Source organism: Ptychodera flava, chromosome 6, assembly GCF_041260155.1.
Source record: "Ptychodera flava strain L36383 chromosome 6, AS_Pfla_20210202, whole genome shotgun sequence".
In the NCBI taxonomy this organism is placed as follows: Eukaryota; Metazoa; Hemichordata; class Enteropneusta; family Ptychoderidae; genus Ptychodera; species Ptychodera flava.
The window spans coordinates 40,478,597-40,506,353 of NC_091933.1; the positions used below are offsets into that span (position 1 = coordinate 40,478,597).

General features: G+C 37.7%; 1 protein-coding gene across 1 annotated transcript; it reads right to left on the minus strand.

Moving 5' to 3' along the window:
- Positions 1–338: 338 nt before the first annotated feature.
- On the minus strand, positions 339–25,719 carry LOC139135793 (protein-glutamine gamma-glutamyltransferase K-like). The gene is made up of 14 exons (XM_070703495.1): positions 24,319–25,719; positions 17,794–18,003; positions 14,330–14,593; positions 13,623–13,741; positions 13,239–13,343; positions 11,401–11,575; positions 9,856–9,994; positions 7,920–8,029; positions 6,738–6,992; positions 5,626–5,913; positions 4,868–4,969; positions 4,383–4,546; positions 3,013–3,155; positions 339–2,716 (listed from the first exon to the last, which is right to left on the minus strand). The coding sequence occupies exons 1-14, from the start codon at positions 25,523–25,525 to the stop codon at positions 2,575–2,577; spliced, it is 3,423 nt and encodes a 1,140-aa protein (XP_070559596.1). The 5' UTR covers positions 25,526–25,719; the 3' UTR covers positions 339–2,574.
- Positions 25,720–27,757: the final 2,038 nt, after the last annotated feature.

The following is a 27,757-nucleotide window of genomic DNA, read 5'->3' on the forward strand; positions in this document are numbered from 1 at the left end:
TATGTTAGAATTCAAAGAATTGCAGCAATTGTTTTGTTCATGAATCCTCCCACATTTTATGAATTCATCAAAAAACACCATTTGGATTTTTCTTTCTTTCAAGTCTTCGAAAAATTGTAAAATGTAACTAAACATTAAGAAACAATTTGATGAAATGGCAGTTTAATACAACTTTGATACTTGTATGCACTGGCAGCTTCATTTGGATTTGAAAATGGATGACTGCATCTTGTATCTGCAGAAATTCAAACTTTATCATCTAGATAGTTCTTGATTGTGTTTGTTTTTGTTGTTAGATATGTTTCAACAATCCAAAAGATAACAGAACACCTCAGCACTGTTGCAGAAAAAAGCTTTTTTATTTCCAATCACATCCATGGCAGTACAGGAAGCTATATCCTAATAAAAAGTTTTAAAAAACTCAGATTAAAAATTCTACACTAGTTTTTAACATGTGCTAAAAACAAAAAGTTGACAAGATCCCCGAATAAGCTAGACAAAAATTATACTATTTGAACATACATGTATCAGATGACTTATCAATAAACTGGAAGCATTGTTAAACCATATGATGCCCCAAGTAATGATTAAACTAAAAGGTCAAGGGTGAACAGGGATTGCACGCAGTGTTTACACTGGTTAGCAGGCATACTAGCATCAGTTAGCAATACATCTGAAACCCACCACTGAGAAAATGATTAGTTTTACTTGTAATCCAAGTAATAATTTCCATGTATCGCTGTTTAACTTTGTTCACTTGATATTCACTTTTTATCTTAGTATTAAATTTAGACAACTGTAGGATGTAAAATACTCTATATTTTGTTCATTTCAGTGTTTTAATGTTTAAAAATCAAAATTGGAAGAGCTAACTTTTCACATATTTGTTCCTCTCTGGCATTCTGTCCAAGAATGCATTGACAATGCGTTGTACATACGATGGTTTGATTGAGCAGCTAGTACGCCCATAGAAATGTCAGACATTTGAAGCTCCTTGCAGTTTCAGCAAAGATATACACAAATCAAACTTTGATTTTCTAATAATCAGGACAGAAAATACCAAGCAGTAATAGATCAAAAACTCAGCCATTAACATGAATGTTTTCAAAAGGAATTAATAACTCAGCACATAGGAACTGTGAAAGTGCATAGCTAAAATTATTTTTTTACAAAAAATTACTAAGGGGCACTCCAGCCATCACAAAGTTGAGATGGTAACACTGGAGAAAACTTGGCCCATGATATGCTGTAGTAGAATTTCATATTATCTTAGGGGTTCTGTATGTATTCATTCACCATTAAAGGCATCCTCAGACAGGCAGTGACTCTCTACAATCAGGATGTGGCACTGTATTCTCCCAGGGTACCATGGCAATAGTAAAACTATTCAGGTTCATTGGAGCCAATATGAAACAGTATGGCTTCAGAGATCAAAGATTTCAAATGATATTGTACACTGAACTTACTTTATGATACTTTTAGATAAAAAAATTCTAACTAGCCGTGGGATGGCAAGAAATGGAACATCCTTATTAGCTATTCAACCTTGGTTTGAATAGGGCATGGATTGGCCTTTTTGTTATGTTATTGTACAGTATATCTCCTATCCACCTCTAGCTACAATTATCTTAACTTACAAAGAATAGAAAGACCACAACTATCAAGCTTCTGTGTCAAAAAGTATATGTGAATAAACATGTTGAACCATGTTTAGTACGTCTTTCGTTTCTCCTTGTGTTGCATTCTTTGGTTTAAAAAATGCACCAATTCCTAAAACACAATTGAAGCTATACACGAACAAGTAATACATTTAATACTATTCTGATTGTAGTTGTTTCTTAGGAATATGAACTAAGTACATTACATTTAACGATTGTGTGTTTTCAACTGCACAATACATTTACAATAACTAATACTAGCAGCTGACACATACTGTGACCCTCCTATCTGCTAACACTCTTCTGGACATTTAACTGTCAAATGAAAACAAATCCTGACATATTTTTACACTGGCCTTGTTACACCAAAATTACAATTAAGAAATTGCATAGTAAAGTGCAAAACTTCACGATCATCAATACACAACTGTTTTTTACTTTTTGCAAGTTTATCATTGTAGAAGTACTTTTTCCTTATAATGAGTTGATTTTTCTTATTTAGAAAAAAGTTCAGTACTTTCTTTCAGCTCATATGTTGATGAGCAATTACTCTTCAGTAACTGCGTATATGCTGTTCATTTGTCAGTTTCATTAACAATTAAACCAGACATTTTAGAGTCTTTCACTGTATTTCTGACAAAACTCTGACAAAACTTGATTTACCTCCTGTTTCTGCTTGTACAGCAGGAACATAAATTCAAATTTTTTTTCAGATTTTCTTTTCAAACCTTGGAACCTGCTTCAGTAGTGTCCTTTTCCAATATGATTCTATTAAAGCCACTTTTTCCTGATCATTTCTAGCAAATCTAACTCAACAAACTATTTTAATAATGTGATACTTTGATATAAGTTACTATCTGGTGCAGACATAAATACATAAGACTAGCAGAGTATTTTGTCCTTGAGGTAGAAAGATTTAGAGTTGTATTTCCAACTGTATAGCTCCACTGACTCCGTGCAACTCTTTGGATTCTAAATTGGCCACCAAAACTTTTCTTCCGGCCAGTTTGGGCGTTAGGTTGAAATTCACTTTGATATCATTCTCTGGACCGATATCTCTGTGAAAATTAAAAGAGTTACAGCATCTGTAAATATTCGTAGTATTAATAGATTCACTTCTTTGTATGATATTATGCACAAGTGAAGAATATTATGTGGTAAGGGAAGCAAGATCTTGACTGATAACCAGCAAATGAGATCTTGCATTCTAACATACCACTGGAAGATCTCACTGGGAATTTAGCTAGAGTATCAATATCAGTGTTTCTTCAGATCTTAAAGAAACGTAACAAAATTTGGAGCTTCTGGAAGTCATAATCATATGCAACATGTAGACTGTGTTAGATATCCTCACCCGTGTTGAATAGTTTTTGTTTGTTGGAATCGAAGACCTTCAAGTGTGAATCTGACATCAGTCAGATAAATTGGAAGTGGATTGGTAAAAGAGATCTCCATAGTGAATTCTTCATCTCTCTTCAATTTGGAAGGATCAGCTACCTGCAAGAAAGCAATCATTTCAACGATAATCTTTATACAAATAAAGATTAGACGATTAAAATGGCAACTAATCATACAAGATAAACAATATTGAAATGGACACAACGATACACTGTTGGGAAAATTCTACATAAACAACAAACTCTTTCATTTAAATCCCTGACTGCAGAAGGAATAAATGAAAACTGTTGATTAGACCTGCAAAACTGCAATCTAATTTGTCAATTATTTATAATCGGAACGAATTTCAATTCTTTATGTAAAGACGATCCTTTGATGTTCAAATAGAATGAGCTTTTCTCAGAAATTATTATAAAATATTGATCACTGTTTTTTGCTCTATTGATAACTTTAGAAGATGATTGTTTTCTCTTGTGAATTCCTGTTGTGTTGTACTGACAGATTTGGCAATATCCTGTTAAAGAGAAAGTCAATCATGACACTTTCAAGAGTGAGGATCTCAGTATTAAACCTGTAAGGAATGCAATTATTTCAGTAATACAAATGTTGCCAGTCTTTCGTCAGAAGTAAATCAGTGTTATGATTCCATTTTAATTTTCTATAAGAGATTGTATTGAGATAAAAACAAGGATTATTCCAAGGAGAGCTGAAAACGTGTCAGTCATAATTTAATGGTAGAGTAATTTGCAGTGACAAGCGAGAAGACTGCCGTTAGACAAAGACAGTCACTGTAAAATAGCAGCATGAAACAACAAACAGAGTAACAGACTGAGGATACAATGCTTTTTTGCTTGATTTCTGGTATTTTCTGGGTATTATAGACCTCATACTACACATTTACAAGTTGGAAATGATCTCAAAGCACCAAAAGATGATTGAAACTATAAAGGACTCAAAGATGAAAGATCCAACTTGAGCATTTACTTTTGCCATGTTTTAATCAAATGTTTGGGTGAAAGTGATGATTGCATGTCCAGGGAAAATTCTCTGTGCCACAAGTATTTTAAACAAAATTAGTATTACACCTTACACCTCGTGCAAGAGCTATAAAAATAGTTCAAATAATCATGGTTCTGCCTGAAGCACTGATAGCCTGCCAGTTCCATAAAAGTTGCATATATAAGCTTACCTAACAACAACAATAACAACACAACGAATTTTGATATTTCCATCGAACCATTACAAAACTTGCATATGAAGATTTAATTTATATCTACCGACATCAACAATCACTAGTGAAAATTTCTGAAAAAGGAATGTCCTTACCGTCATCTTTAAAGTTGGTGTTTGCAACATGATTTCATCTTGAAGGGCGATTTCATGACGTTGTGGGGTTTTTCTAACAGCAACGATGAAGAACTTCAACGCAGTATGATCTCGGATAAACGACTTGTAATCCTCAAAGTAGACTGCCATGGGAACATCGACAACTGGAAATAAAGTTGTAAGAATTCTCAGTAAAATTTGCAAAGTTTTAGCATAGACCTTAAACCTTAAAAACCGTTTTTATGGTCTATGGTTTTAGCAATTCAGAGAAAGGCAATGAATCCAATAGGAAACAACGCCCTCGGCGGCCGTACATCGAGTAATATTTCTACATCGACATATGCTGGAACTGAGACGGAAAACGAAAAAACTCAGGGAAATTAAACAATTAAATAACGTTGACACCGTATTCTCAATTCCATGATTGACTTCATTGTCTTAATGGTTGCAATTCGTGAAGAAAAATAATTTAATACAATACTAACTTCCGATAGGGTCCGGTGCGGGTTGTGTTGTTCGTCGCAGACTGCCAACTGCGGTCACAACGCCAGAGACAATCTTATCCTTAGGACTCACTTTGTTCTTTGCTAGAAGACAAAGATCGCATACATTATACGTAATAGGGGTGGCATGGGGTGGGTGGAAAGACAGTAAAAGGTTTTAGAAGACTTAAAAATGAGTCTGAATATCCAAGTTATGGATTTTTGTACATGTTTGTTATTGATTTGTAGATAGATAGATAGATAGATAGATAGATAGATAGATAGATAGATAGATAGATAGATAGATAGATAGATAGATAGTTGGATAGATAGATAGATGAATAAATGATGAGGTTGCACTTCTTTGAGTATATGCTTTTGGAGGTTTTCACGAAAAACCTATGTAGAATTATTTGATAAGGACTTCACCGCCTCCTACGCTTTTATGCCTACAAATTTTATTTAGAAAATGAGTAAGATCTCCAGAAAGCGCCTGCAGAATGTCACATTTTAGTGTAAACCATGATCTGTTGATTCTTTAATGGGCATTCATGATAGAATAAATCGAGCAAATTAAAAACTTACTCAGCAGTGTAAGATTTTCTTTGTGCTTTGAACCACTTACTGAACAAAGATTTAAGTAGACTCAAAATAAGCAATGTATTTACTCTGGCCTTAGATATTTATACTGTGATGGAAATTTTACCAAAATTATGCAACCCTAAGAAAAATATGATAATATGATAAGAGTAGATTCTTACCTTTGTGTCCAGGGGGCAGAGTTGCTTCCAGTTTCTCTTTCTTGCACAGGTCTTGCAACACTCCCGTGTAGTAGGCACCGTAACACTCAACGTAAATGTCCACGAGTTGCTCCACGTCTGTTCTGTTTCGGAGGTGTATCTTCAGGTTCAGATCATCACCAATCTTCACATTGGCCGGGAATTTTATCTTCATGTCGAAGTCCTTAGCCTTGACCGTTTCGAAGTACTTCTTGTGGACGGTGCCAGAAGCGCTAGCACTGGATACGGCGCGACGTTCCTCTTTGGAACCTAGTAAGGGTTTAAACAGACAGTTGTATGATGATATTCTCGTATTCGGCAGAGAGGAGGCTTATTACGAAAAATCAATTAGGAAAGGCACTTTCTCGAAGGAATATCAAGAAGATGTTGTTTCACAGGGCGTGGAATTAGTGTTATAGCAATAATTAGTCTGGATCGACGTAAAATCTCAGCAGCAAGACTAGTTTCAAATACAGTGACATGGCGGTGCTTTGGACGGAATGTTCTGCAGCTCACACCTTACGGATTCGGAACTCGACGCTCGAAGCTCCATTGGTGACATATAGTACTGTCTGGGAAAATGGGTAAAGTTATCAAGTTGCATGCTCCAGGCTGTAATGAAGGTAAGCTGGTACAGACAGCAACAGAAGACTACATTGATTTAAAGACAAACTCATTGCCCTATACAACACTGGCACGATTGTGTCTTTTCGATAATCTCACCCACTCCTATATTTATTAATAGATTGGCTTTTTTCTGTTTATTTCCCTATTTTTCTTATAATACGGGTGCCTTTCAGTTGAAAAATTCCTGCCAAGGAGTGTTTTAAAATTTTGCGAAACAAAAGCATTGGTACCTAGCCTCTCCAGTGAGCAATACACTATGCCATCATCGGGCTCGAAGCTTAATATTCGCTGGTTCGTTTGACCGACGGCATTGTCGGATTGATTTAATGTTAACAGGCTTTACAAAGTACATCACTAAAAATCAGGTTAAGCAACTATTACATGAAGTACAGTCTCGACAGTCGAAAGTAATAAAACTCCTCTCTTGTTGTAAGGGCGATGTAACTGAAATTATTACTTTCACTAACCTTCCGGGTGTTTATACAGTGACGTCACATTATCGATATCATCACTACCGATCGCCTTTGTTACTATTCTTCGCCCGATGCTGCTTGGCTCTTTGTGCAATATTCTCTTGTCAAATATCTTGCCGCCACTTTCCTGTATCATCCAATGGACGCGATCGGCGTTCACCATGGCGAATGAATACTCCGTGTCGTACTTTACGGAAACATTGCCCCGTTTGATGGCGTTCACGGGTGCAGGACCGGTTTGGAAGATCCCTGTCAAGTAATATGTAGGAAGAAATTTCACTGCGATCAAATAAAAAAGACTAGCAGCACTAAATAATGATATGGAAAATTCGGGGTATTTTTACCACGGTGAGAGTTTTGTAAGCCGATATTACAAGGGTGTCCACAAATTTAGAGTTATGTCTTAGAAATGACGGATATGTCAGTAAAAATGAAAGTGTAAAGGCTTTTCAACCATTGTGTGTACGATTTACATCCGCCGAAATTTGTACGAAGTTTGCCCCGATAACATAACGAGAACAATAGAGGGCGCTGTACTGATAACGAGACAGAACAAAGAAAAGAACAGACGGGAATCATCCTGAATGCATTCATATGATGATCTTTGTAATCAAATAGCTAATTATTTGTTTTTTCACACAAGACGCATTGTAATTTTAACGCATTCACAGTTATGTAGATTTGTTTTATTTGTGACTATGTTGAAATAAATTTATCTTTTTTAAAAAAAAAGAAAAAAAGAAAAGAACAGACGGGAATCATCCTGAATGCATTCATATGATGATCTTTGTAATCAAATAGCTAATTATTTGTTTTTTCACACAAGACGCATTGTAATTTTAACGCATTCACAGTTATGTAGATTTGTTTTATTTGTGACTATGTTGAAATAAATTTATCTTTTAAAAAAGAAAAAAGAAAAAAAGAAAAGAACAAAGTCATTTAAACAATATTCATGAAGAATATCGAAAGATCGGATGTGACATGAAGAAGAGAGGTGTTTGAGTGATATGACGGCCAGTGTAAGACATGATTTAAGGGTAACTCGAGCGATACAAGCGAAATGCTATCCGATGACGAATTTCTAAATATGCTCACAATATGATATTGACATGGAAGATGCGTGTGTGGCAATGGTTGGACCTCAGCTAACGTACGCACTTTAAATATGCTTACCGTCACTGCGTTCAGCAGGTGTGCCGTCGATCACCTGCCAACCTCGGAACTTCTTGCCCTTATGTAGGTCAGGACGCGCCATGTAACATTCATTGTACACATGATGAACCCTTGAAGAGGAGAGACAAATATATTTCATCAAAGTTTTAGATGGAAACAAGATAGAGGGGGGGGAGCGCAGGGCGTGTCCGTAGTACGGAGTTGCATTCACTATCGCTACGAGTACAATGTATATGATGAAGTGATGTCGAAATGACGGTCAGGGCAAGGGTTTGTAACATATCTTATCGACTGAAGAGAAACTCGGATACTTCTTGACATATTCCTGTCCACTGAGTTTCTAATACCAAAATTCGAGTCTTGAGTTACAGCAGCCTTGCCTTCTGGCTCATAAATCTGAATGAAGGGCAGGATTGAGAGAAATATGATCGTGCACCTGTTATGGTTCGGTTTTTGAACTCTACATGAACTTATATTTTGTTTTTCTGATAGTGTGATGAAGGAATGGCCTGTTTGGAATGTCCGCCATGCCATTGGGTCAAAGTGTCACAATTGTGGGCTATATGGTCATTGAATTGACAGAGAAGTATACTGGCTTCTGTCAGTGTCCCTGTCACCTCAGGTTAATGACCTGCAGTCAGCAATTTCGAAAAGCCCATCAAAACATAAAAACTGTTGATAATTTAGTGCGGAAGAAAGGACCGGTAGAACTATACTGACATTATATTTTTGGAGTAGTAAATATTAAGTTGTCGACAGCCCTGTTCCGACCCCATGCTGACTAGCTTGCACTGAGCTCATGATATGATTGGCGCATGTAGTAAAAACGCTTTCAGTATATGCAAATTTTATCTACCCGTACCTGAATGACACCATTAACTCGCTTGCTTCCCTAGGTTTGTGAAATTAAAGGCCAAAGTGCACATCTAAGCAGTTTTGCAGTGAACAATAAGCATACCATGTTATTTTTTTCATCTTTTCGAGTCAGTTTTCATTGAAATAATTTATTGCTCTGGCAAGGAGAACGTTGCCTCACGTACGAACGCGTTAATTAGAACACTTATTTTTAAACATGACTAAACGAATTCTTGAACAACACAAACGTCACGTTTACGGAACGAGCATGACGAATCACTCATTATGTCATTGCTAAGATTTCATCAAATTATTGACGATCCGAAAATACCACTCACAAGTTTATGGAATCTTCACACATGGATTAGTATGGAATTTTTTGAACAGCCCGGTGTTGTGAAATATGAGTGTTGTGAAAGAACTGCTTTTTAAGAGGTGAATCATTCGTTCTAAGGAAGGTATGGTAAGGATTAGAATCTACATACATATTCCTTTCAACTTCGGTACACAGTTGGAGGGAGAGAACATGCATAGACTTACTCCCTGGTACATTAAATACCTTTTGCTCAATGATATGGTCGAAATGCTTGAAAAGAATTTTTCACATCGGAAATTTTGAACACCCCTCTGAAGAGCTTATGGTTCACCCTTTACCGTGATTGCGCTAGCCTTCTCAAGATCCCCCCCCCCTCTCGGGAATATCGCTAACGCCTGCTTTATTTCAAATACTAGTATGGTGGGGAACTCGGGATTTGTTTTTTGTTTTCGATGCGGATAAACTGAAGGATACTATTGTGTATTTGTTCGCGTTATTTCAATATTGTTTTCGACGTACTCAACATATTACATCAAAAACAAAAAATTCTAGGTTCCAATGTTATGTTGACGAGAATGCCTTCATCTGCAAAGTTTAACGCGTTGGAACCGTTATCCTTGCTTGTTGTATTGCTTCTGACCTAGATAGCAATAGGTCAGGTGCCATATGTCAACGCAACCCAGTAAAAAGGCGGGAAGAGAGGCCAGTTTGGCTGATGGGGTCGTGAACGTATCCACGAATGACGTCATTATCACCACAACTTACCAGACAGTATCAGTGTTGTACTTAGCGTAAGGCTGATAGTTCTGATCCCAGTGTACATCCACTGTCATGCTGCCGTCTGTATCTTGGGCTGCACTGTAAGCTGTCACGCTGCGTGTTGGTATGCCAAGACATCTTAAAACTGCGAATAAAATTGTTGAAGATCATTCATCATAGATACCTACTTCACCGTCGCCAGATACTGTGTTAACAGGGCAAACCGCGACATAGAAAGTGCATTGAGTCTTCTCCAATCATCGCACCAATGGGTCATTCGGGTCAACCCAAATCACTCTAAATCAGTTCTTATTACAAACTCCATTAGTTGTGGCACAGCCTATCAAAATGGTATGTGTGTACAGTCATTTTTCACAACGTTTCATCAGCAAGGGCATCTGTTGAATTTTAAAGCCCCATTAACTTTATCTTTTAGCATTTTTTCGATGAGATGGTTTGAAACCCAAAAAGCAACTTATGTAAAAACGCTTACCGAAGTGTGACCACAGAACGTCTTTCAGACGAACGTACAACTTAGATTTACATGTAACAGCCGAATAATTTTCGACTTGCAAGTCATGTATGGCTGGCGAGAACGAGTACACATAAACTGTGACCGAATCTATCGCCAAGGATTGAAACTGTGACATTTTCAAGCCGTAGTAAAGGGAGTCTGAAACATCTCTGGAAACATTGGCTATTTTTTAAATGCAAAATGTAAAAAGATACTGCTGATGGGGCTTTAACTTGTATGTTGATCTAATATAGAGGCGACTTGAAAAAAATCAGTTTAATATAGTAATCATCGCTCGTGAAGTCGACCAATCAAGATTTTACTCAATCGTTACTTTTATTGTACATTTTTATTGTTGTCATTTTCATTTTCATTGTCATTTTCTAAAGTGCATTTAGATATTTCAATATGTAAAGCGCGATGTAAGAGATGATGATGATGATAATGATGATGATGATGGTGGTGGTGTTGGTGGTGATGATGATGATGATGATGATTATCACCAGTATGAGGGCTCATCCGATCCTAGTTGTTACAACCACTTCAAAATTAAAGGTTAAAATTTCTCCTTCACATTCTGCATGATTTACAATTAAAACACTTCATTGTATTCGAGTCAAGGCTTGCATAAAGGTTTATTTTCTCCTGTATTTCCCGTAATCAGGGCTTCGTTTTTGTTTATAAATCCCAGACAATGGGTGTTTTGAGATTTTGCGAAACAAAAACGGGTACCCAACATTTCCTGTGAGTGCTATTATTTCATCAAATGCGGGCTTACTCCTTGCTAGTCGCCTGAATATAGATGGAATATTCTACGTCCATTCAAATCATTTACCCCGGGACTGTTAGACCTTTAGAGCTGTTGACTTCTTCAAAGCACAGCAGCACAAATAAAAAGAAATTCTTTTTGTCTGTGACTGCAGGGAGTTGTTTGTCTGGCAGCCCAAGGTCTCCCAAGATCAAAGGGCACTATGCAAACACCACTCGATTTGAGAGGGGGGATTCCGAGGTGTTGGAATTAGAAAAGGGAATCCTACCTGATGTAAGTACACCCGAATATTCAGCACACTGGGCATATCCGACGGGTCTCTCTGACGTCTTATAGGTCGATAGTATTTCCACACTGCCGGCCCATTCAGACGGTGCTTTACCCTTACTGTAGTCACCAGACCAATTTCCGATGAGCACACCATCGTTGTCCTCGGCGTTGACCTTCAAAAGGGAAAATTACACATTAAAATCATGATTGCAGTGAAAACCACTGCACAGACTTTATAATTCGGCACCCAAAAGATTTTGTGTACAACATGAAGTTTCGTATGGATCGTTTGTGGAACCCTTAAAGATCAAGGCCTCACTGATCGGCTGTATCCTGTTTTCAGGCTGTACCCTTCCCAAATTGTTGTAATAGCTTCGATTTCCATCAATTACTTGAAACTTGTTGCCATAGTGCTAACGAAGAAATCTTTATTTCTCTGTCATATGAAATTCCACAAGTAGTAAATTTGAATGTGGAAATAAGGGTGTAGCCCTAAATATGACCGCTTACAAGCTAAGCAAAGCTTCTGACTATACGAGCATTTTCAGTGAAAATATTAATATTAACTCTCCTTCTGCATCTAAACAAACCGAGTGGAAAATCATATATATATATTACACTGACTGATGGCTTAATTAAAGATTAATTTTTTTATTGAAAATTTGAAATCATTGACTCGTCAACGTCGACGCATTGAGCAAAGTGAATTTAAAAAGTGAGAGTGAAATTGAATAGCCGTGAAATTAATGATATAAAAAGATGCAGGCAATATCGGGGTTTTAATCTGTCCAATCCCTCCTGACAGACTCTACATTTTACAGTTTTTACTTACTATTATGCAATGTTTTGTCCTTGGACGAAAACATTCAGAGTGTAAAAATTACTCAACGATGAAGAGCCAACAATAGGCACAGATGTGCAATATAATAAAGCGATACATGACAGGCTGGAGTTGTCATACCCCTATTTTTTACGCCTCGTACAGTGAGCTTAGTATTTAACTCCACAAATGATGAATGAGGAGCTGCAAAACATCAGAACCGAGTACATGACACTCCCTAGTTTATTTAGGAGACGATAATCAGTTTTATTCAACATCTACAGCTTTCGTATTTCAGAGTTTTGCTCCATCCAACGATGGATGACTTGTGGTAAAATAAAAACAAAGATTTTATCCTATGCTTAACAAATAGTGGCTATCTTTTGAATGAATACCATTAAATTATTTGCTATAATGGTTGTCGTGAAAACAGCAGTTGCCTCATAGATAAATATAGACACCGCCTCGGGCATGATGCATATGGGACATCCAAGGCAGGATAGCAACACCATGCACCAGCGAAGCGGGTGATCACTTCAAATATTTATTTGACCATACGCGATATTCAAAAATCACAGAAGCGAAATTGTCAAGTTTATTTGTACAAATGGATCAAATTCTCTCACAGCCACTGTAAAAGTACAATAATATAGACCATTTTAAATCAATAACTTACTGTCGTGTTTATTAACACAAAGCATTATTGTATTTTTATTTTATTTTCCGTTACTTAGTCAACACTGAATCCCAGACATTATTTAATTATTGGCACCTAATATTTGCTTGTCTATATTACTTCATTTGTTTGACGATCTATAAATCGATCGGGTTAAAATTAACAATTGGCCATGGAAATAAAGATCAAAGTTCAGAGGTCATACACGAAATGGATATCATTCAAACCCACAAATGTTCATAAAATATTCTATGCCTGGAATCAATAAAATCTAAACGTTCCAAAACGTAGAGATTAAAAGGAGCAAAGTGATTCAGCTCTGACATCTGACAAACCTTACCATAGCTGACATGGTTCGTGCCACTTTGGCTGAACTGGAGCGGGCCGGCATGGGCAAGCCTGTTTCTAATAAGTGGAACGTCGCTAAAACAACAAAAGTATCAAACTGAAATCGAAATAACATAAATGTTATGTTAAATTATGTCATATGATTCATGGTTGGCGTAATTACTTTCAAATCAATTTACACGGAGAGTGTTGTATTTCATTAGAGTATTCATCACATCACTTAAGACATGCAGATTCGAAGGACCCTGCTGCAAAGATTGAAACAAGAGCAAGTGAAGAGATATTTACTTCTGATAATACGAATACAATATAGCAGCATCGCAAGAAAAAGTAAGCAGTCCATGTGAAGACATTTTGTATTTTCATGACTTCTCACCTGTCCAAAATTCCATGGACGTTTTTTCGGGTTGCTATGTGAACCCTCAAAGAGAATGCCACCATCGTTTAGCACGTATTCCTGCCTTGCATCATCGTTGTCAAGGAACACTGTGTCATCTGTAGCGACAAAGGTCATGACATTGGATGGATGTTAAATACACGGTTCACTTTCTTGAAATTGTCGGTTCAGAGTTACTGAAGCGTAAAATTTATTCAGCAAATAACATATTTCAAATTGCCCCTGTTACTGTCTATGGCTCATGTCGATAATATAGTTCAATTTCGAAAGTTTCGAAAGTTTTGAGTTTTCTGTTCATAACATCGGGGAAAGACAGACAGTTTATTTTGAGCAGTAATAGATGAAAGAATGTTAAACAATCTTTCTGTGACGATTATTAATGCTGCTGTTTTGAAGTAACATGAATAAACACAATACTATTCACATAAGACTTCTTTTAGGTAAATGGATCTGAGCTTTGACAGTTAACTCCGGCACCCCTGTCACGAAATTACATAAAAACAACTGAGACTGTATTCCAATTGAAATTAGATAGGCGATCAAAGGCATAAAGCATATTTTTAGAGAAAGGTTACCCGTGAAATATATCATCACGCAACGATGGATTGGCGTCCCATGAGGCATCGCATATTTTGTTTCTGATATTAACGGAATAATTACAGGTCATCTTTGACCTATGACCTTACCTCGACACCAGGGGTTGAACAGCAGATACAGGTGTTCATCATGTTCATACAGATTCACATACTTCCATTGTAGCGGATCGTCTGACGGTTTCAGCATGGCGCCTATTCCGATGTTTAATTTGCCCACTGGAGCATCTGATGGGGACTGTATGCGAAGCGACATTTCCTCCTCTTTAACCCCGATCACATCGACTCGCCATCTTTTCACGGTGGTTCCAACGGGAATGTTGATTCGTGTATCATCGGTTACTTTCGGAGATTCACCTGTTTTCAAAATTAGCAAGGGACAAAAAAGATAAACAATATGAAGCGTTTACAGCACATTGAGATATTTTTTATATATTTATTATTGCTGCGGTTTCAACTCTATTTTATTTTATTCCCTGCTAGGGAGCCGTCATTTTTTATGGGTGGGGCGGTGGAAATAGGGGGGCAGGGGTTGAGTTTTACAAAACGGTTATGGAAGGGTCAAATTTTAAATATACAGTTTGAGTGAGTATATCTCACAAAACTTTTGCATGAAACTACGACATTACCAAAATAGAATCGAAAACTCAAAAAAAAACTGGAAAAGGATATGGTTTATTCCGTAAGAAGTCTGGGAACAATATAAATAGGATGCTATCAGCAACAGTGCTGGTTGTAATGGTAAACAAGCAACAAACTGCATAAAGTCAGGATCTGGGATCGTAAATATTGGCTTCTTGTGTTACTATGACACTTATGGCCAGAAAAACGGGTAAAGAGCCTACTACAATCTGCATATTAAAATCAAGTAAGTTTGAAAACATCATGATTCTTAGCAGTTTACAATCTCGTTACAGATAGTGTCCATAGAGCAAAGTTATGCATTCAAGTACCACATCTTAATGGCACATCATGGCGACATTATAATATTTTAAGAAGCTAATGAGATAAATAATTTTGACAGGGGATCACGTGCACATTTTACTATTGATGAATTGAGGAGTCATACTTTCGAATGTATACTAAGAGGGAGGTCAACTTTTACATTCCTAACGTTTCTTAAATTCCACCCCTCCTTCCCGATCCCTCCTTCCCGATAAAAAATGAAGGCTCCCATAAAGCAACCCCTACATCTGACTTCGTCAACGGAATCAGTGACAAATATAATTACGTGTTGCAAAGAAATGCCATTTGATATCCTTGGACGACGTCTACAGTTACATCGCGGTCGTTGAGTTACAGATCTCAGACACTATTAAGTTGTAAAGTAACAAGGAGAACTTAGACAACATGGAAGAGTTTTCATAAAACCCTTCAATTTTCCAATCCCTCATTTTGAGTGAAAGTCCACTAGACATGAGAGAAATTCACCTTTCATTTTATGTACTGCTTTCAAACGAACTAATGTGCCTCCTCCAAAGGCGAAACATTTATTTTACATTCAACAATTTCAGCATGACAGTCTTTCCCTCGGCATATCCGCTTCGGTATTATGAGGACTTTAGGAAAGGCGGTGAAACATTGAAAGTAAATGAGCATGTCAAAAACGCACACGAACCTTTCACTCCAGGGGAGTGTGAAATTGATTTAAACCAACAAGACACATATAGGTCAGTGTGAAGATAGCAAAGCCTAAATGTGGAAAGCATCTGCATTCCAGTGCCGACGTCAATATTCTCAAAATGTCTCCTTCAAAGTGGGTCAAGGTAGCTGCACGGAATTTTAATCTGACATACTGATAACCTTAGAAGCAATTGCTGTCACTAATACAAACCATACACCATCAGTCTCTCAACACTATGGGTGGATACCAATGTGGTCGAAGTTGTCCGAATGGGTGGATACCAATATTGTGACATCGCAGTTGTCCGAAGTCATAGTGAAGTTTGAATTACGTTCAAATGTGTCGGCTTAGCGCTTCAAAACAAGTAAAAATTGACAAAACATATTTGAAAAAAATTGTATGAACGGAAATCAGAACCATCTTGAATAATCGTTTGCGACACGATTCTTTCAGTCGTTAACTTTGGATGATTATGGTATCAAAGCTGTGCATATAGGACAGTTCTGGACATATAGGACAAAGTTAATCGACGCGTTCGAGAAACTTGACCAATAGATGGGCGAAACCGAGAAGAACCAGTGTCACTACGCCGTAAACACCCAAATAACTTGGCCTACTGATCCTAAACAACTTACAGCCGTTAGGTCACTTAAGGCGCCACTTGCCGTAAAATTCCTATCCCTGGAAAAATGTCAGTCTATCTCCGATAAAAAGTCAAAAGTTATCAGAAATGACCTGCTAGCACTTTCCTAGTAAACGTGTGCGCCACCTGTGGTAGACTCGGTACGTACTGACATGGTCAAAACAAGGAATGTCCGCGGGTAAATCTTCTGATTTTTGACATGAAACTTTTGAAATGGATAAAACCATATCAAATTCTGCAATTTGTCGGTGAAAGTAAAAGGCATGTAGGGTTAGCACTAGGAGAGTTCAAATAATGTGCAAAGGGAGATAACTATACTTTCCACGGGGATTGCATTATTGTCGGATTCAATTTTTAGTGAATAAAATTTCAGTATCTCTTACTCTTTAGAGTAAGAAAAATTTCGAATGTCTTTAGTTTTTTTGCCGAAAGGAGAGGATGGGAATATTGCCTTGCGATTGGCTAGATTTGTGTCTATTTTTATTGAATATTAAAATGACACGTGAAAGGAAATCTGAACATATTTCCTCATATTACTACCATGGACCTGGCGCCCATCGATCAACCCAAGTCGACACAGTCCTATTGAGAAGTTTTAGTCAAACCGGTCATATTATCCTGCGATCTCACGACATTAATATTGAATTGGCTTTAGGCTTACTGAATTAAAACGCTGATTGCAAACTTGAGAACTATTGCTATCATTTTATCGATGCATATTGCGATCCTCATGTACGTATGTCTGGCTGTAGGGCTATCTATCTGTCTGTCTGTCGGTCTGTCTGTCTGTCTGTCTGCCTGCCTGTCTGCCTGCCTGTCTGTCAGTTTGTATGTATGTATGTATGTATGTATGTATGTATGTATGTATGTATGTATGTATGTATGTATGTATGTATGTATGTATGTATGTATGTATGTATGTATGTATGTATGTATGTATGTATGTATGTATGTATGTATGTATGTATGTATACACCTGAACCAGGTAAGTGGACTGAATACCTGCAAAAATTGGTGTCATTTTGTGACAAGATCTGCAATCTGTCTGAAGATTACAGGATGCATGAATAGATATTATTACTTTGTACATGAAGTAGTTTGTGTTTTTATTATATATATATATATATATATATATATATATATATATATATATATATATATATATATATACACATACATACATATATATATATATATATATATATATATATATATATATATATAGTGTGAGTGTGAGTGTGTGTGTGTGTGTGTGTGTGTGTGTATAATATTATCGAAATTTGTACTTACCAAGACATATTACTAAATATATCTCATTCTCGTCGAGTTTAATCGCGTGTTCGAAACCAACTTTGACTTCAAATTGTTGTCCACGACGGAGAACCACGTTGTAGACGTCATAGTCGTCAGTATGGTGAGCTTTCTGGTTGCTATAGGAACGCAAATCGATGCTCTTTACCTTCAATTTATTCTTCAAAGCTTCGATGTCTTCATCGACCACTGAAACAATTGAAGAAAGATGATTGAGCCCTGGTTGCCAATGTTCTGGTCTTTAAAATTCCTAAATCACGCAGGTAGTGAAATTGTAATTTATCATTTTCGGGATGCTAGACCTTGATTTGCATACTCTGATGCAGCAGTTATTCTCAAAGAGTGCATAGCAATGGCATTGGCAACGCGGACTGCTTAACACGAAGCGAGAAAACCAAATGTATAATTTATCTTTTTTCCGTTGAACAATTTTTAGTCATTAAAAATTGCAGCTAAATTCAAGCATTCAATTCGTCAGCATAATATATTTCCGTTTGTTTTTGTTTAATAAAGTTTTCAGCAGAATCCAAACAGCTTTCAAAGTGTTCACGATTATGTAGCTTTTAAAGTAAACATTTCCTTGTCAACTTTGGCTTTCAATAGTGTAAAATACGGTCATGTACACTATCCAATGTATCAATTCGCTGCGGATTCAACCACCAGGGATTCACGCGTTTTGAACTTTGACCTCTTGACGGGAATAAATGTGATGAATGGCTTGAATGCAGTTATTTTGCTAAGAATGGCGTTTATAGCGACCTAAGGTCGCAGCGACGTTCCTGACGACTTGCATCTAGGCACACATGACTTGAGCTTTTTTTCAAAAGGAAGAATGACAAGCTTATCTTGCATTGCAAAGTAATGATAGTGAATAGAGTGAATAGACAAGCCTGCAAATAAGAAGTTATCATTGTCATTGAACAATGGATGATGGTCTGTAGAATGACGCTTTACTCTCTCGCTAAACCTAGACAGGCAATACAGGCAATTGTCGTGCATTAAGACGCCTTTCAAGAAAACTGAATGTATATATTGTTCATTTCGACGGAGTTGGTGATAAAGGACAGAATCTTGAATCACAGTTCATTTGCAATTTCGAAATCATGACAAATGCTAAATTGTGAGTGAAAGAGTATCGCTTGTAAGTGGCCGTGTAAATAAGGCTGCGTGTCTCTTATTCCTGCCTATTCTGATATTATTGCATAAATTTGATCAATAATTTGAATATTTGTTCTTTGAAATTAAGTTTTATCAAGGTAGCCTACACAGAGGCGCATCGACCGACAAATAGGCACAAGAATACAATGCAAAACAAAAACAAGAGGCGTGGATGAAGATTCTTCAATTTGTGAGGAATAATAACCTTGACAAGGAGAAACAATAGCGTGCCATTTGGGTCAAGTTGATACTTGTCACAGATAAAGTGACATCAACCTTGCATCATGAGGTTTTCTTGACATTGCCATGTTACAATATAGATCACAGGCGCTAGGCAAGGTTAGTTACTATTTTAGCCCAGACGATGATTTCGCGTGAGCCGTTGCTGCCAATTCTTTTGCTCTCAAGATCGGATTACGCGTGAACTGGTAGTACTGCAGCTAAGAGGAAATAGCATATCGACTAATTCTAGTCTTCGTTTATATTAAAGTTGGTGACGAGAGACAGAACATTGAATCTCCGCCTACAGATCGCTTAATATATCGATATGAAAACACACGTGATAGTGTGTTACAAATTATAATACTGTCTTCCTTTAGCACTCATGCAAGACGATTTTGTGATTTAGATGTAACAAGGAGAAAAATACGCGAATTTTACTATAATATAATTGTCAAATCGTAGAACCTTCTCTTTCAACAAGAAAAATGTATTGTGATCCATTGTGCTGTAGCATTCATTAAAACGTTATTACGTTTACCGTAACGTTGTCGAAAGATTGAGCGCAGTGACGATAACTAACAGTAAGTAACACAAATAGGAGTGATCCAAGGCTTTTATCTGAAAAGCATCTCCCGTTGATAAGCTCATACATATGGAAGGTACACTATCCACAACAGAAGACATTATCGAGACGATTATCTTATATCTCGGAGATCTCGGCGCATCAATTGAAGTCAGTAAGCTCGCTTTCTGAGGGTAGAAGCATGAAGCTTACTAAAAAAGTATCAGGTAGCTACAAATTGTATACACAAACACACTAAAGAGGGTAAGTTTTCTGTCTTTTTTGGTCTATTTAGAATGAGAAGGGGTTCATTACTTCTGCTGATCCTAGCAAATGAAATTATCATTTACAGAAAAATATTTGTTTCTGTAACAAAACCCACATTCAAAATATACCACTCCCTTATATTTTTTTCCGGATGTAAACAACATTTCATATTTTTATTGTGTTGCAGCCGCCACCCCACCCCCAAAATCAAATTACAATCGAACGCTCTAAGTCCTTGCTCGGCAACCTAAACCAGAAGCCACGTTATATGTAGGAAACATGTTTTGATTTTGGCCTAATTGTGGCTCTACTGTGTCCACGATGCTCATGAAAACAAGCAAGCTAAAATGTGGTAATTTTTATTTAATGCAGATTTGTTATACAAACCACACTGTCTAATTTAAAAACTGACTGACTGACTCTTCAGTACTCTTATATAAGCTCAATGTTGGCCTAAACATGTGACTGAAAAATGATGGCAAAATACTCCAAACAGAATGATATTTGTGACAGGGCGCCTTATTAGCTCGTAAAAATCATGCATTGACCTAAGTGAGATTTCTACACACACGATAGCATGGTGATCTCAGTGAGATTTCTACAAACACGATAGCATGGTGAGCTGACCTCAGTGAGATTTCTACAAACACGATAGCATGGTGATCTCAGTGAGATTTCTACAAACACGTTAGCATGGTGAGCTGACCTCAGTGAGATTTCTACAAACACGATAGTATGGTGAGCTGACAGACGAGAGTAAAATCAACGCAGATGCTACTTTTTCAAACATGCATTATGCACGTTGTAAATGCTTGATTAATTCTATTATTTCAAAATATGCAATTACCCCCCCCCCCCGAGACTTTCCTGACTAATTTTCGCACTCTATGTCTCGTAAACACAATTTTGTTTCTAATAGCAGAGCAAAACACTTGCACTTTCATTACCCTGGCATGTAAATCTTTTAAGTTGTTTCCAACTCTGTGTGATATGGCATCGGCTGTCACAATAGCATAATCAAACTGCCGAACCTAATGGCTTGTCTAACCGTCTAGCTGACGGGTTGTACATCGGCGTTGGACATGTGATCAGCCAATTTGAGTGGGGATTTGGGTTGCATTATTCATGACATTGCTTAAATGCCATTATTAGTCTGGGGGAATCGCCGAATGTGATGAATATCGTCAATTGCTAGGAGTCTGAAGGCGATGACGACGGAGAGGTTGCTGAGTTTACTAGCGCCATGTGTCAGTGCAGAACAATCAGTCGATACTAATGCTCCCTTTAATAGGTTGAAAATTTTTAAAAAAGGTATGAATCGTTGAAACTTACTCTTCTAAATACTGTTGAATGCAAGACATTCATGGGTTGACAAAGGATAAAGTAAATCAAGGCAAAGTTCAAAGAATTCGTCGAAAATATGAATGAGGAATGTTTTATGTCAATGTTATTGATCTGTGTCATATATCTCAGAATAGTCGTGATCTTCATTTTTTATGCAAATCAAGCGAAGATGTTGTTCGTGTAACAACCAAGTGTCATTAATGATGGCATTCGCCTCCGTTAATAATTAATATGCACGATACGATAATGTAGCTGACACGGAATAGCTCGATGAGACCACGTATGCGCATAGAAATAAACACTGCAGTTGTTTGGCCATGGTAGCCTAAGATGTCTCAGATGGTTTGAAATAGAGTTGGATAGCATTACAGACAAAGACAGTATTTTATAAAGAGATCGCTAAATTTATCTCGAGGATATGATCAGTTTTTCGCGTCATAGATGATCCTAAATTGTGACATTTCAATTCAAGTATACTACTGAACATTTTCTACCAACATCCAGTTCCTATTATTGTTGAACTGAGACCAGCCGTATATAAATTTGATGACCCTACTTAAATAGGTAAATATAGTAGTCAGTGTATTAGTTATTCTACTTTGTAATGAGGACTAGAGATGAAATCAGGATGCAACTTTTATGCGATGAATTTGTTTGTTATTTTCATACTACTGACGGTATAACATATATATCTGAAACACTTCGATCTGGACCAGTAACTTTTTAGGGTAGTGTGCACCTCGAAAGTGAAAGACTTAAACTTTTGCTCAAACGGTCCTGAATGAAACTTTCAACTCTTTTTCTTACCAAATAAACAGCAATAATCGGGGGTCCCTGTGCAAAGTTTGGAACGAGCGAATCAAATTACCCGACATTTTGCAATTTGAAATTCAAAATGGCCGCCGTCCCTTGTTAATTCTATGGGGGGAAATTAAATTTCCAATTTTCGAAAAACTAAGACGGTGAAAGTTTTTCGTCTCTTCAACAGCTTTAAAATGATTCCCCATTAATGGTTGATCAGAAAAGACTTATAGAAATTTGAGAGTCCGAATATCTGTCCGCGAGGTGCGTTCTACCTTGAATGAACTCACCATGATAAGGCATTCCAAGACATTTCCTGATGTTTTCAATATCGGGATTTATAAGCATTGGCAAAGCTTTTGAAACGTTAATCGCAAAACGTACTCTTTTTCGTTCATAAAAGGGTGGTTCAAATGTTCAAATGTCCCTTGTCGCTTCCATAGGTAATTACTAACCTAATTATTTATTTTGCAAATGAAATAAAATGTGATCCATGAATGATTACGTAATGCAAAAATAACGATGGTACGCCAGCTGCCATTTCACTCAATATAAATACGGTAGCTAGCCGCATTTTCTGTTTGGGTGGGCGGTGCTTCTACTGGCATTCCAACAAAGAATTCTTGGATAGAGATTCTTAAATTTTATATTGGTGTAATCGAGAGGCAATGATGGAATAGAGGTCGGTACTCAAATTTCGTTCCATGACTCCTTGCAGTTGGAATGACAAGACAACGGAGAATACCCTGTTTGTAGCCTCATCGTTGTAGGCTGCACTAGATTGTCCTAATTGGATAGCACTCGAGCCCTTATCAAAGCTTTGGCAAGCTCCAACAAACACAGCTTTTTCTGTCGGACTCATTTCATCGTATTATCTTATCGCTAATTTGACAACTGGAAGCAGTCAGTTGTTAATCTCTTCTCTCGTCTTCTATGATAGCAGAAAAAATATTAGTTGTAAAAGAAGAGAGAAAGTTTAGTGTCCGTGGAAGAAAATGCCGAAGTCCCCAAGGGTCAGTTGAATGGAAATTTTCACATTAAATGGAAATTGAAGAGAGTCGGTGTCAAAGTGCATCTATGTTACAAAATGTTGACACAACTCAAGGGTATTGCTTGTATGTTAGACAATGACCTCTATGATATTTTGAATGTTATTTATAGATGAGTATGTTAATAAATACAATTTCGAATTCCACACTTCAGCAAAATACCATACCCGTAGGTCTGTGCCTATTTTCTAGCTCGTAAAGTTGTACGTGCGTAACGAGCTTAAAGCATCGAGAATACACTGAAAAATGTTCCATTTCTTGAGAGAAAAACATAAACTTGTTAAAGTTGGCAAGACAGAGAAATTGAACGCCTAATTTCGGTTACATGACATGAATATATTAAACATGAGCAAACATGTTGTCAACTTGCAAAAGCTCATTAGAGTTCATGAGTTCGTCAGGGGAAACGCTCAAAGGGAGCGTGATCGCTTACAAGAAAATATCATTCGATATGCGTCGCTTCTACTGGGGGATGCAGGTTGCCACTGGCAACGAGTTAGCCTTGGCGTGGGTACAGAGATCACGATACTCGTAAATTAAGAGTTCGAATTCTTTTGAAATGCAAAATTTTCGAATTTACTATCATGGTTATAGTTCTTTAAAATGCCCGGGCCGTCCCTCTAACGGTTCCTTGGAAAGCTGCATATTTGAGGACCGCCTGGTCTCCGCATGAACAACTGCGAAACATAAAGGCTTTGCTGATGACGCCGATGTATTTTTAGTTGAAAGATAAGCTGAGCAGACTGGAGAGGCCATTGATGATAAATGCATGCTAAAAATATTTGAAGCGTTCATCGACTTACGTGTGTTTACAAGACTAGCGGTGCATATATTCTCAAAAATATTTCATAACGATGAACGTTATAACGTGAGTTATATGACCATATGGTTACTTTGGTAATGCACTGGATGTTTAATGAACTAAACAATAACGATTTAGCTAGTGATTGATCGATTTATCTCACCAGCTATGCCCATGCAGGTTCCAGACTGCAAAATGACATTCTACCAGTTAATGTACCAATCAATTTGACGGATATTTTTAGCAATCGAAAATGTGCATCTGTGTGTTACGCCTACGTGAATCAGGATACCACTTACCTTCATCACCGCTGTCTGGTTTTTGTTTGTCTGCTTCTTCCTTCGGAATTGTTCGCCGTCCAGCTGTGTATATTTGACGCTTGGCTGGTTTCTTCGTCACAGTTGTAGTAACAGTTGTCGTTTCGATGACTGTTGTAGGCGTTTCTGTCTCAACTTCTGTTGTTATTACCTCATCACTTGGCTTTTCCTCTTCATCCTTATCGCTATCCTTGACATCTTTCTCATCTTCTGGTTCAGTTTTCTGTTCCTCCAATGTACCTGATTCTCCTGGTGCCGTCGGTTCCTCGCTGATGGCATCTCCTCCCAAATCAGCATCCTCCTTTGCTTCACTTTCATCAGGGGGACTTTCACTTTCCACGTTCTCATCTTCAGGTTCAGTTTCTTCGTATTGTTTGACAGTTTTTAAGATTTCTTCTTCCACTGGAATAGTTTCTGCCTGCTTCTCATTCTCCGATTCCACTATTTCGTTTTGTTCCTCTTGTGGTTCTTCAATGGCCAACTGACTGCTATCTCTGATTTCTTTGAGAATATGGTCGATTTCTTCAGTCGTACCTTCCACGACCTTGGTAGTCTTCACGACTGTGATGGTTTCCTTGACTGTCATTGTACCCTCTCCGCCGTCTTCCCCTTCCATTTGTATCGTCTCAACTGTGGTCGTCGTTGTTGTGGTAGTTTCACTCTCTTCACCTGTTTTCACACCTTCGGCTTCCGCAGTGGTTTCATCTTTTTCCTCCCCTTCAACAGAAGCGTCCCCGATGGCGACTTCCCCCTGCTTCGCATCGCCCACATCATTTTCCCCGTCTGTCTTATCGACGCCTGCATCACTCTCGCCTTCTGGCTCTGTTTTATCGGCAGCTGCACCACTTTCTCCGTCTGCAGGCTTCGCTTCGCCCTCATCATTCTCCCTTTCTGGCTTCGCTTCAACTGCATCACTTTCCCCGTTCACAGGTTGTTCTTCAAGAATCGGTTCCTCGGTTGCTCCTTCATCAGCCTTGGACGGTGCACTTTCACCTTCGGCATCCGGCTGATCGCTTTCAGCGGCCTGAGCTTCACCTTCTGCGGGACTTTGTTGGCTTTCTTTCAGATTGGGCGTATCACCACTCTCGACCTTGAGTGCCGCATCTTCTGCAGACACTGCACCGCCATTAGGTACAGCGTCATCGGCTGCCTTTCCACTCACAACTTCAGATACTTCTTCAGCACTCATCTTTGGCTCAATATGCTCCTAATCCGTTCAAGTAAAAAAATCCCACTATTTTGTACGACACTTCAGACCAGCTTACACACAAAACATGACACAGTTAAAGCGGTTCCACTCCAGCGCGCTGACTGTCCCGGCCTAAATTAATGCCAAACGTTTGTGTACAACGACCATAATAAATTGGCGCTCCCTAGCTTTGCGGTGATTGGTTGATATGCTAGATAGGTTCAGCATGCGTTGTGTCTCGTGTGACATACCCAGGGATATCGGTTCCATTCGCGTTCCTTTCCAAAGTAAATGTTTTGCTCCCATCAGCAAGCTTCAGTGAACAGTTTTCGACTTTTTTGTCAATATCTCGGAATGAAGAATTCTCAGAAACTCTTCAAACTACCATTTAATGTCAAGCGTGACGCAATCACAAGTCAAATAGTCACACAATCCTTAATACAGAAGCTTTAATAGTCTTTCATGATTTGCTGTATATCGAGATGGTCAATAGCTGATGAAGGCATCGTTAGGGTCGCGCATGCTCAGTGACCCATAGCCATTCATCACAGATTTTCAGTCCCCAATGAAGACACATGTACCGCCCACAGCTGATGCTTAAGTTATGTCAACTGGGACAAATATAAAATGAGATACACTCGTAGTTCATTGTCAACCTCTGATGATTTGCCGGATGAAATTTCACCAGGCCTATGCACAATTTTTTTTTTCAGATTTTCAGGAAAATAGTCACCCTGGAATGCCAGAACTTAAAAGTGATCTTTCAGTTGTTGTGCATCAACGGGTTTGTGAAGATTAAAAAGCGGTTTGAAATAAAAACTGAACACGGACGAAATTTGTACGATCGATGACAGCCAAAATACACTTGTTTTGCACGTTACAGACCAAACGAAACGTAATTCCAAAGGACATTTCGTAAATATTTATGATTGGATAAAGTCAACGACCAGAGCTGAGTCATCTGTCCTCGTTGAAAAATATATTCGACAACGTTTCTTGAATAAATAATTTTATGTCGAATCAAATTCTGGCTGTTTAAGAAATACTAACATCGATGTTGGTTCTTGTAGCAAATGATGACCGAACTGTTTGTATTCGAATGAAAATGCACACGCTTTACTGTGCTTTTGTCTGGATTAAAATTCAGAGTATAGCGGGCCATTTATCAAATGCGTTCTCATTAAGTCAGACAAAGACTGTCATATGTAATCATATTCAGTAACCTAAGGAGACAATCAATGCATAATGAATATAAAATTTTATTTTGCTATGGAATTTTTGTTCCAGTGACCTGACAAATATTAGTCGCCAGGAAACTCTATGTAGCTGACTCTTCCTGATTTGGTTTTGTGCAAGATGAAAATTTAACAATTTAAAATAGAATATCAAGATAACTTGATCAGATTATTTAACGAAGGTAAGAGAAAATGCGCTAATTCCAATCAATATATCGCTTTTCAAGGTAATTTAAGGTTCAATTTACGCGCAACGACAAGCATCGTTTAAATCATAGACAGTCGAGAAAGTTTCTCGACTGTCTATGTTTAAATGCGCTTTATGCCCTCAGTCAATTTTTAGGAAGCATGTATCTGTTATGTATCCTTTTTTATAGACTAAGCCGACTAAGCCTAAGCCGACTTAAGCTGAATACCTATCTTCCCAAGTATTTTGGCACTTCAGTACGATAAAGTACACATACGCCACCAAACTCCATAGACTGTAAGCAGTTTCATTGACGGAGAATTTCAAACATTAGATCACCGAACATATCTGAATATATCTATAAAGAGCAGATTATCAAAAAATAGCTAAGTTCTTAGGTAGGTCATTTTCTTAATTCTTCTCTGTCTTTGTCTAAACCTTCCTCGACACTTCTCTGCTATTTATAATGATTAAATGCGACAATTTCCATAAGTCACGTGACGGAGATGCAAATTTCAGTTTATTCTGCTACCGTAGAATGACCCTCGGAGACAGATGTTCCAACTCTCAATGGTTATTTTTTTAATACTTCTGTTGTCTACCGCTTGTTTGGACTAATGCAACTTTGAATTTGAAATATCGGTAATTGTTAGACAAGTTGTTTCTCTAGAACCACACTTTGAAATATCGGTAATTGTTAGACAAGTTGTTTCTCTAGAACCACACTTTGAAAAGTGGCCCCTGGAACTTATCACTGATTTAAGGTAGTATGCACCTCGAAAGTGAAAGACTTCAACTTTTGCTAAAACT

Coding starts and splice junctions, on each gene's coding strand:
- LOC139135793 (XM_070703495.1), bottom strand. CDS start 25,525: ATGAGTGCTGAAGAAGTATCTGAAGTTGTGAGTGGAAAGGCAGCCGAT. Junction 4,547..4,867: donor CGCACCGGACCCTATCGGAA/GTTAGTATTGTA, acceptor CTTTATTTCCAG/TTGTCGATGTTCCCATGGCA. Junction 3,156..4,382: donor CACCAACTTTAAAGATGACG/GTAAGGACATTC, acceptor GCTTTCTTGCAG/GTAGCTGATCCTTCCAAATT.